We start from the raw sequence: 12,121 nt of genomic DNA on the forward strand, positions 1-12,121 counted from the left end.
AAGTGTTTGGTAGAGTCTGCAAAGGTCAACTTTTTAAACTTTGACCTCTTAGCAGCCAAATTCTCGCCCAAAAAGCTGATTAAAAAGCTTGCTGCATGCCTGAATACCTTTTATGTAAAATTTCAAAATGTTTAGACCCAAAATTGGCTGGCTGCAAAGGTCGAATCTTTTGAACTTTGACCCCTTGGCAGCAAAATTTTCTGTCAAAAGCGATTAAAAAGCTTGCCCTATATCTGAATACACTTTATGTAAAATTTCAAATGTTTAGACTAAAAATTAACTGAATAATTTGGTAGAGATCACAGACGTCAAATTTATTTTTAACTTTGACTCCTTAACATTTATTTTTGGGGGCTCAAATCAAATTAAAAAGCTTGATCCATGTCTAAGTAACCTACATCTAAAATTTCAAGTGTTTAGACTCAAAATTGGTGGAGGAGTTTGGTAGAATTTTCAAAGGTCAAATCATTGAACTTTGACCCCCTTGACAGCCAAATTTTTGACTGAAAACAGATAAAAAAGATTTTCCCAAATCTCAATACCCCTTGTGTCAAATCTCGAGTCTGTAGACTGAAAATTGACAGAGTAGTTTGGTAGGGAAATGTACACACAGACAATTTCACTTTTATAATTATATAGATAAACACTAGGTTTGTATTACAATCCCCAGACATATGAAAAAGTGGTCAAAAATTAAAAAATATAACAAATAAATGTTGTCAAAGACAATTGAAGTTTGGAAAAATGAGTTTAAACTAAAAAATTATACAAAATACGGTATTTTTTTATTACAATACCCAGTGTATTATAAACAACCCCAACCTCACCATATTAAGAATGGGTTTTGGAAATAACCCCCCCCCCCCCCAACCTCCATGTTAAAAATGGTTTTCAAGGTTAGGTGTTTATTCTGAAAGCTGTTCTTAACATGGGAAGGTTGGGGGGAGGGGGGGTTATACTACACTGAGTACGCTTATAAATAAAATACTGTTAGCAATCTATCCAATATGTTACCATGACATATATTGGGTAGTTTTGTATAATTTTTTTCCAAACTTTACATATTTAACAGTCAGCTCACTGTCATTTGTCTTTTTCCCACATATCAATGAACTCTATATGATTTTCAAATGATTAAACATTTTAAAGCGAGTAAAACCACTGAAAACTAGGCACGGCCAAAAATTGGTAGAAAAAACAAGTTGTATTTTTTTTTTTAATAAAACGAATTAAAATCTATTACAATTCATTATTCTTGACCAACTTTTTTTTTCCAGAAAGATAAAAGCCTGAATTTTATTATATGAAAAGCAGATGCGTATTTAGCAGAGAAGCCAACAACGAAAAAAAAAAAGAACAAAAATTCAAATTCATAACAAATAAATGTTCCCAAAGGCAAGATAAATTACTCTTCTACATACCTGGATAAGTTTTGTGTATTTTAACGGAATTTAAGCATTTATTCAGTTTGACAGACAAGTAGTGTCGAGTAGGTAAGTTAAATGGGCAATCAAGGATTTTTGCTAGGATGTTACAAAAAGTACACCCAAAGGACTTAGCTGTAAATTCAAGGAATTATTCTAGACACATCAATGGCAACTGGCAGAGAGAGAAAGAGAAAAATCGTCTTACTTTCTCTGTTTGGATATCTCTTGCAACAGATTGCCATTTATTGCGACCAAGTATTAGTCCTTGAAGTACCGTAAATGTTAGTCAATGCCACAAATCAAATTGTTCGAAAAAAAAAAAATAACTACCGTGATGGTAGGAATCAAATATAAAGAGAAATGGGGAGTGTAAGCTTGTGAAAAATAAGCCGTTTTATAACATGATCCAAGATCTCATGATTACCATCGATATAAAAAAAAAAACAATCACAAAGGAGAAGGCGCTTTTGCATCTGTCTCCCCAAACCAGAGGCCACTGAAGGTTGGTTGGTTGTTTTACGGCATATCAACCCTTTTCGGGTTATTTAATGCCGAATCCAAAGATTTAAGGAAAAATTTTTTAATAGAGTATATTTGTTGTTTTCACGTCGGTTTCTATTCAACCCATAGTTGGGACCCTAACAGGTACTACCACTCTGGGTCAGAGTGGACCTGGGAGCAATGGTAATTAAAGGGTGGCTCCACACTCCCCAAAGCCCACAAGCTGGGGCCTCACCACTGGATATAGTTTAAGGTCATATCCAGGACCCCCATTGAGGGACTTTTACCCTCTGCAGGGGGGCAGTCGGCGTATTCTAATGCCCCACCGACAGGGCCGCCACTGAAGGTAGATAACATTTTCTTAAAGTTCAAAATGGGAAAAATTAACAAAATACTGATAGAAATCCACCATATAAGTGTCGCAATAACACTTAACACTTTTGAACTATTATCAACGCTCTGAAGACAGCATGCTTCCATCGGCCATCTTGATTGTCCGTTTAACTTACCTACTCGACACTACTTGTCTTTTAAACTGAATAAACACTTAAAATTCCGTTAAAATACACAAAACTTATCCAGGTATGTAGAAGAGTAATTTATCTTGCCTTTGGTAACATTTTTTTGTTATGTTTTTGATTTTTTTGCCCTTTTTTTCGTTGTTGGCTTCTCTGTAAAATACCCCTGGCCAGTATCAGATGGGTGACCACTTTGGGAATGCTAGGCACTGTATGCGTTGGAAACAACTCCTGCATCTAGTATCACACATGGTCATCTTGACCCTGTCTTGCCAAGTGTTTCTGAACAAGAGTGTGGTAGATGCACATCCCCCACAAATGCAAGTCACAGTAAAAAGGAAAAGGAGGAGATAACAACTGTTTGTAGGCCTTATGGTCTTCCATAGGTGAGGTAATATCACGTAACAAATGAAATTGGCAAAAAAAATTATCGTATTTTTAGCAAAATGCGCAGTTATTTATCAATTTTTTCTTTTTGGTATCAATTCTTAAAAGCATTTTCTATTTAATGGTATACAAGCAATATTGGGCTCACTAAAAGAAAATTATTGATTGATTTTTTGACGATTTAATAGTGTTTTGCATAAAAATAATGAAAATGTATTTTTTTTTTTTTCTAATCGGAAAGATAATTATTAACATTCAACAAATTTCAATTTTACACTTCAAAACACAATGGATGAAAAATTGAACACATTCAAAATTTGGATTTTCAACCTTAAAATCTGATACGTGCGTAGTTTGTTTTTATTTTGTTTTTTTTTTGTTGTTGTTTTATCTACAATGTTTGTCCTCTCCACAATACAATATATTTTGTTCAGTTTCGGCTGATTATTTAAAAAATATTTGTAACCACATATAAAGTTGTAAGCATATATATGATTACTTCATTTAATCACATAAATCAATATACGAAAGTATAAATTTATGCGTAAACTTTAAGTATTTATTTCAACAGTGCTCAATACGTAGATAGAGCTAGGTAGTAAGTTAGAAAATATATATGACAATTAAGCTACACAGAATATTCCGCGTTTCATCCATGCTAGGATTCATCAGGCATAAGCCTGATGAATCCTAGCATGGATGAAACGCGGAATATGGAATATTCTGTGTAGTTTAATTTCCATATATATTTTCTAACTTTATATATATATATATATATATATATATATATATATATATATATACACACTTATGAAAAAAACAAAGTACACTGTTATAAAGTTCATTAGGCATCGCCAAATCGTTGTGTAAAACGTCACCATTGTACACATTAACAGCAACGTCATCAATTCGTGTGTTTACTATAGTCTGGGTCAATTTCTATGGGAGAGCATTGGCGCTACAATGAATAAATAAAATTTACAATAAAAAAAATGGATAAAAACATAAGATTTACCTTTTTTAAAACAAATACATTTTTATTAACGAACTACACAGACGAGAATTAATAAAATAAAATTAATTTTAATGTCTTCTGTTGACACTTATGTATCTGAAGATAATGTTGCTTACAGGCCTCCATACTCTTTTTAAAAAAAAAAAAACGCAAAAATTGATTTTATGATTTTAAATAATCAAATCCAGATAAAAAAAAACCGCAAAAATTGATTTTATGATTTTAAATAAAAAAAACGCAAAAATTGATTTTATGATTTTAAATAATCAAATCCAAATAAATTTTTTTTAGTTGATTTTGCTTTTGCAATTTTTATTATCTCGAGAATCATATATTCTATTATATGAATACATTTTTTTATCATTGAAAGCTTGTTATAAAAAAAATCTTTGTTTAAACTTCATATCGCGTAATATTTGAATTTAATATCATTGAAAGTTTTTTAGAAATAATTATTGCTTAGAATTCTGCTGTTTTTGTTGTAATTAAAATAATTATATTACCAAAAAAAAAAAATAAAATTTCAAGAAAAAGTGTTGAATTTTTTTAACATAATAATTTTTATTTTTTTTATTTTATGTCCAATTTTAATTACAACTTTAAGTGAAATAAATAACAGGATTTTATATAATTATTTTTTAATTATCTGATCTTTTCAACGTTAAAAAATGTTGAAATTTTTATCAACCTATATTTATTTTTACTTAGTTTTCGTAACATGAAATATGGGTGGGAGTAGAACAACTAAAAAGAGAAAAAAAAAAATTCCCTCTAATATATTTAACGAAATCTATTTTTATTATGTAAGTTTATTTAATAATGATTGAATAACGAAAATTTAAAAAAAAATATGACGATTATTTGATTTTTGATAAATTTTTAAAACATCGTTGTGTCTACGGCTTCAAAAACGTCACTACATAGAAACGTTGTTTTAAAGCGTTAATAATGTAAACACGATTTTTGTCTCGCATTTTCATTATTTTTGTATGCCGTAAAATTTTTTGGTGCTTCTACACTTTATCGCCGAAACTGGAGACGCCATTTTATTTTGCGCACCTGTCGTTGAAATCCAAGGGAGAAATCAGTATTTTAAACTATGACCAAAGTTAGAAATAAATAACAAAAAAAAATTAAACTAGATATTAATTACTTTCGGAAAGAACTATGAAAAAAGGTAAATTAAGAAAATGAAAGAAAACATATATCCGTAATTCTTTAATTGGAAATGTTTCGATTTAATTAATGAAAACGGAAAAGTTTTTCATAAAATTTTTTTTATTAAAAACAGAAAATGAAAAAGACATTATTATTAAAAACAGAAAATTGGAGTTTGTATTACTGTACACATAGATTCGAAAAAGTTTTCAAAAAACAAATATATAACAAGTAAATGTTATCAAAGGCAAGATAAGTTACTTTTCTACCAAACTGGATAATTTTTTAGTATTTTTATTTAATGTAACATGTTTATTCAGCTCGAAAAAACAGTGTTTACCAATGTACTGGAAAATTTAAAATGGCGCCCGACTCTCTCTTGAACACGGTAAGTTTGGGAAAATGAGTTAAAAATAATATACAAAATATTGTTAAAAACCCACCGAATATATGTCCGCTAGGTCTGCCAAACGATTGTGAAAAATGGACCGCATGTTTCCGTGACGTCAGATTGGTGTTAACTATACAAACTATGAAAAAGCAGAAGCGACTTAATGATTTTTTAGAACCTTTGTTATCTTCTTCAAACTGCAATTAATAATTAATCTTTGTTATAATTTTGTTAGGTTTTAAGATTTACACAGTTTAATGATTAATAATATTATAAACATTTGTATATTAAATATGAAATACGGTTTTACTGAATGTTCATTTGGTTACCTACGGGGTTCCATATTTTGTTCAGTAAAAAGAGACAAACAAAATATAAGAGGGGGTGCCTACAAAATGCTTAATATTTGTGCAATAATATTTTCAAATTGGTTTTAATCTGGCGATAAAATAGTTGACAAGAGTCATGTTTATGTAAAAACTTAATATTAAAAAAAAAAATGTAAACACAATTAAAAATCTATGTTGTAACGGAACATTTTTAAATAATGGAATTTTAAATCGTTTCAATCTTTTAAAAATTAATTAATGCTTACGAAGTTTCTTTTTCTTGGCAATTCAAATGATTATAGTATATATTAATTCGAAAAACGCTATTAAAAAAACATTAAGTTTATATCAATTTTTTAATAGCAACTTAAAGGTAAATTTTTGTTCAATATGTGTATTTAAATTTTTATAAAATAAATATTTTTTACTTATTTGAACTCTTATGTTTCATAATAAATAGAAATTTCGATAGATTTGAATATATTTTGTTCAAATTTAAAAAAAAAATAAACATGGGGGGGGGCACGCACTAAAAAAATATTTCCCCTCGTATATTTTACGGAAACTGCATTTTATATGTAATTTCATTCTAAAATGGATAAGTATCGAAAATTTCACGAAAATCTGACCATTAGTTGATTTTTGCTAGATTGATTAAACACGGGTATGTTTTCCTGTTCAGAATGTCTACTACATGGGAACATTATTTTAAAGCGCCAATTATGTAAACACGATTTTTGTCTCGCAATTTCATTATTTTCGTACGATGAAAAAAATTTTTTTTAATTATTACTGGTTTATTTTGCCCTTCTTTTAAATGGTACAAAGGTTATATTAATAATATTAATTTATAATAAAGTTACATCGTGTTACATATAGGGTGTGGTAATTCTGTGGTGAATGTTGGCAGTCCCTAAGTCCGCCTATGTCACGGTAACATATATTGAGGCAGTTTCTATCAGTATTTTGTATATTTTATAATTTTTAACTCCTTTTCCCCAAACTTACCGTGTTTAGGACAGAGTCGGGCGCCATTTTAAATTTTCCAATACATCGGTAAACACTATGTTTTTCGAGCTGAATAAATATGTTGCATCAAATAAAAACATTAAAAATTGTCCAGTTAAGTAGAAAAGTATCTTGCCTTTGATAACATTTATTTGTTAAATATTTGTTTTTTGACAACAAAAAAAAAAGTATCTGTGTGTACACTAACACAACCCCCAATTTTGTAATGAAAGCAACATTGGAATTTAAAAAAATAGTTTTGTTTTTTCGAACAAATTTTAATGAAACATTTTTTAATTAAAGCAACTTTGAAGGATCAACAACAAATTGATTTAAATGAAACCGAAAAATCATTATTTAGTTGAATTTTGTTATTTATTTGATGCTTCGGTCATAGTTTAAAATACTGATTTCTCCCTTGGATTTCAACGACAGGTGCGCGAAATAAAATGGCGTCTCCACTTTCGGCGATAAAGTGTAGAAGTACCATTTTTTTTTTTTTGTAATATTAGCAGTTTATTTGAAACTTCTTTTAAATGATAAAAAAGTTATATTAATTTAAATTACAGTTACGTCGTGTTACATACGGGGGGGGGTAAAACTGTGGCGCACGTTTGAGGTACGTAAAGTTCATTCTTCACTTAATCGGTGAAAATTTCGTATTGATTGGAATTACTTGGTAGATTTTTAAAGAGGGACTGTCAAAAAATACTTACTCCCTCCTTCCGTTTTGGCCAGGCCTACTAAAAACTTTTCCAGATAGGTAGAAGAGTAACTTATCTTGCCTTTGGTAACATTTATTTATTTATTTTTTTTCATTTTTGACCACTTTTTCGTACGTCTGTGGGTTATAATATAACCCCTAAACGCTTTAAAAATTTGGTACTAGTGCAGAGTGCCAGTGCACTGACTGCACAGTGCACTACTGCCACTGAACTTATTGATCCATTCTTAACATGGGGAGGGCAGGGTGTTTTGTACCTATTCTGTACTTTAACCTTACAATTGAATAAAAAAAACCCGTAAAACTTTAATGGGTTTGTATTACTGTACTGTACACAGATTCGAAAAAGTTGTCACAAAAAAAAAAAAAAAAAAAAAAAAAAAACTATACAAAATACTGTTAGAAATTCGCTCACTATATGCTACCGTGACAGGCGTGACATAGGCCGACATATATTCGGTGGATTTTATTTTGTTAAGCTTTTTTATTTTTAACTCCTTTTCCCAAACTTACCGTGTCAAAGAGAGAGTCGACCGACCGCCATTTTAAATTTTCCAATACATCGGTAAGCACTATGTTTTTCGAGCTGAATAAACAGGTGGGTTTGTATTACTGTACAGTGTACACATAGATTCGAAAAAGTTGTCAAAAAAACAAATATATAAGAAGTAAATGTTATCAAAGGCAAGATAAGTAACTTTTCTACCAAACTGGATATATTTTCTGTGTTTTTATTCAATGTAACATGTTTATTCAGCTCGAAAAACATGCAGTGTTTACCGATGTATTGGAAAATTCAAAATGGCGCCTGACTCTCTCTTTAACAGGTTAAGTTTGGGAAAAGGTGTTATAAATAATAAACTAGACAAAATACTATTAAAAAACCACCGCATTACGTCACGGTAACATATATTGAGCGAATTTCTAACAGTATTTTGTTTAGTTTATTATTTATAACACCTTTTCCCAAACTTACCGTGTTCGGGCGCCATTTTGAATTTTCCAATACATCGGTAAACACTGTATGCTTTTCGAGCTGAATAAACATATTACATTGAATAAAAACACGAAAAATATCCAGTTTGGTAGAAAAGTCACTTATCTTTCTTTTTGATAACATTTATTTGTTATGTTTTTTGACAACTTTTTTTAATCTATGTGTACAGTAATACAAACCCCATTTATTTGTTATATATTTGTTTTTTGACAATTTTTTCGAATCTATGTGTACAGTAAAACAAACCCCAAAACACTAATCTAAGTAGGTAGAAGAGTGACTTAACTTGCTTTTGGTAACTTTTATTTGTTATATATTTGTTTTTCCGCATCCTTTTGTTTTGTTAGCGATTGTAAAAATTTTTTTTTAATGGACGATTGTTGCTTACAATATGAAAAATAAAATAAATACTTACAATATCTGGTTCGTTTTCATTTTGAATAGCAAAAAGATGGTTATTTTTATTGTCAGTCATCTTTTTTTCTTTTTATATTTTCTTAATTAGTTTCTTTCTTTCAAACAAAAAAAAATCACACGTGACGCTGACAAGGAAGAAGCAACCAAAACAAATGAACTTTACATTTTCTTTTCATACTTTTACATAAGCTAATAAAAATTTCAAAAATGCCGCAGTTTTCTCATTTTGTTGATAACAAAATAATTGGCAAATTAAAAAAAAAAAAAAATTTCTTCAATTAGAAATTCATTTTTTTTTTTTTTGTTTGTTTGTTTCTTTCTTGCCCTCTTCGTCTTCGAAAAATCACAACACGACGTAATGTCGAGCCGGATAAATTAATGTCCAGTCCTGCTGCATTGTTAATTCGTGATTTATGTCTTTTTAAAGAGGCTCATGTGAACCTGAGGGGATTGTAAATACAATCCAGCCAACAAGAAGAAAGGTAAACAGACATTTTTTTCTCAAGAAAAACAAACTCTATTTGCCCAAATAAGAAACCATCGACTCCATCTTGTTTTGTTTTTGTAAATAACAGTGCAAAAGTTAAACACAAAAATCGATGACGTCATCAAAACTTGCGGTTGATATTATTTTTCAGAAAAAAATATTTTTCGAGCATAAATTAAAATTAATCGAACCAAATAGCATTTTATCATAATAAAATTGTTATTCATCGATTATTTTATAAAAAAAAATGAATTATTTGTTTTGAATTTTTTATTTGGAAATTTTTCTGAGCTTTTTATTTCTAGAGAGTAGTACGCAAGTATTGATGACGTCGGACAAACTTGCTGGTTACGTAGTAGTACAAGGAGCAACGCGGCTGAACTCCCATAACTTTGTCATGTTTTTCTTTTTATAAACAGGATTTTTCCTCTTCGCCATTTAAGATCAGAAAAAGAAATTATTTCTCTTCTCGGATGCCAGATTTGTGAGAACATTTTCGTTTACTTTATTAACTCAAAGACAAGAAATCGTAACGTCGCAGAAGTTTAAGGCTGGTTGGTTGACTGGAAGTGTGTTCATGTTTTTTTTTTTTTTTTTTTCTTCTATAATGTTAAAAAGAAGAAAACGCAACAAATGACAAAATTGTTCGAATAATTATTTGGTACTTGTGCAGTTTATGGACCGTACTGTTCTATATATATATATATATATATATAATAAGCATTTTCAAATTATGTTAAATTTTGACGATATCTTTTGTTTATTAACATGTTAGGTGAAAGTACAGAACAATTACAAAACGCCCTCCTTATGTTAAGAATGCGTTTCTAAATAATGACGTTATTTCCGTATTCTGCATAAGTATCCTGTATGTATTATATTTATTGCTTTTTCGGTGCTTATTCAAAGAAAGGCGGTAGATTAATTAAAAAAAAAAAAAAAAAGATAGCAGAAACAGGGGACATAACTCGGATTGCTTATTTTAGAAAGCATATTTTGGTGCTTATGCACTTATGTTACCGTGATAAATATTTTTTAAATAGTATTTTCGAATTAATTTGAAGTTTCGCAATATCTTTTTTTATTATTATTAAATTGTTAGGATTTTGTTTTACTGTACACATAAATTCGAAAACGTTGTCAAAAAAAAATATATAACAAATGTTATCAAAGGCAAGATAAGTTACTTTTCTACCCAACTGGATAATTTTATAGTGTTTTTATTTAATGTAGCATGTGTATTCAGCTCGACAAATATACAGTGTTTACCGATGTGTTGGAAAATTAAAAATGGCGCCGAACTCTCTGCTGGACACGGTAAGTTTGGGAAAAGGAGTTAAAAATATACAAAATACTGTTAGAAACTAGCGCAATATATGTTACCGTGACATACGCTGACATATATTCGGTAAGTTTTTAACAGTAGGTATGTGGTATAGTTTTTTTATTTTTAACTCATTTTCCCAAACTTACCGTGTTAGCAGAGAGTTCGGCGCCATTTTTAACTTTCCAATACATCGGTAAACATTGGATGTTTTTCGAGCTGAATAAACATTTTATATTAAATAAAAACACAAAACATTTATCCAGTTAGGTTGAAAAGTAACTTCTCTTGCCTTTGATAACATTTATTTGTTATGTTTTACTTTTTCGAATGTGTACAGTAATACAAACCCTTTTAGGGGTTTGTATTATTTATACACAGATTCGAACAAGTTGTCAAAAAACAAATATATAACCAATAAATGTTATCAAAGGCAAGATAAGTTACTTTTCTACCAAACTGGATATAATTTTTTGTGTTTTTATTCAATGTAACATGTTTATACAGTTCGAAAAGCATACAATGTTTACCGATGTATTGGAAAATTCAAAATGGCGCCCGACTCCCTCTTTAACAAGGTAAGTTCGGGAAAAGGTGATATAAATAATAAACTAGATAAAATACTGTTAGAAATTCGCTCAATATATGTTACCGTGACATAAGTTGACATATATTCGGTGGTTTTCTAATAGTATTTTGTCTAGTTTATTATTTATATTACCTTTTCCCAAACTTACCGTGTTAAAGAGAGTCGGGCGACATCTTGAATGTTCCAATACATCGGTAAACACTAGGCACCGCCAAAAATGGCCGCAAAATCAAGTTGTTGTTTTTTAAAACTAAATTACATTTATTAAAATCCATTATTTCTGAGTAACTTTTTTTTCCAGAAAGATAAAACCCTGAATTTTATCGTATAGAAAACAGAATAATGTAAAACTTTTTCTACTATTTTTAATTAAATTTTAAATGTTAAATTTTCCCAAAGTTAACAATTGACATTTTTTGTCTTGCACAAAAAACGTACATAAATATTTAAAAAAAAAAAGGTTTTTGAAATAATTTATTTATTTATTGTCTAACTAAGATTTAGGATGATTTTCTAAGAGAATATGCAAAAATATTATAATATAAGTACCTGAATTTCAAATAATTCCACTTATTCATATAGCTAACCAGATTTCGCGTCGATTTCGCGACTCTGTTTACGTTTGCGTCTGATAAGGAGAAAACTATGGAAGACCAAACAGGCCAAAAAAACTTATTTTTCAGTGACGAAAATTTCAATGTATTATTAAGCTGAGGCTGGCCAGTACCAGATGGGTGACCATTTGTATGAGTTTGGTTTTTAATGTGTATGTGTGTGGGGGTACGGCTCTCCAAAATGGGGGGGGGGCAATTTAAAGCAGAATGAAAAAAATTATTTCAGCGCGTTTGG

General features: G+C 29.7%; 2 protein-coding genes across 7 annotated transcripts in view; one reads left to right on the top strand and one right to left on the bottom strand.

Moving 5' to 3' along the window:
- Window positions 1-9,074, bottom strand: part of LOC145260669 (serine/threonine/tyrosine-interacting protein B-like) — a 60,414-nt gene extending 51,340 nt beyond the window's left edge. Inside the window, exon 1 of the mRNA XM_080119026.1 lies at window positions 8,871-9,074. Within this exon, the coding sequence (XP_079975152.1) occupies window positions 8,871-8,930 (60 nt within the window). The 5' untranslated portion in view covers window positions 8,931-9,074. The remainder of the gene's footprint in view (window positions 1-8,870) is intronic.
- Window positions 9,075-9,200: 126 nt separating this feature from the next.
- Window positions 9,201-12,121, top strand: part of LOC145260668 (UPF0669 protein C6orf120 homolog) — a 42,224-nt gene continuing 39,303 nt past the window's right edge. For 2 of the 6 annotated variants that reach the window (XM_080119019.1, XM_080119021.1), the window contains exon 1: window positions 9,686-9,843. The gene's annotated coding sequence lies outside the window, so the exon portion shown is untranslated. Of the gene's footprint in view, window positions 9,355-9,685; window positions 9,929-12,121 lie in introns of those variants that run through there. The other 4 variants (XM_080119022.1, XM_080119024.1, XM_080119023.1 and 1 more) reach the window with 4 other exon arrangements.

This window comes from Euprymna scolopes, chromosome 36, assembly GCF_053919585.1.
Source record: "Euprymna scolopes isolate OS-2025 chromosome 36, ASM5391958v1, whole genome shotgun sequence".
Lineage (NCBI taxonomy): Eukaryota > Metazoa > Mollusca > Cephalopoda > Sepiida > Sepiolidae > Euprymna > Euprymna scolopes.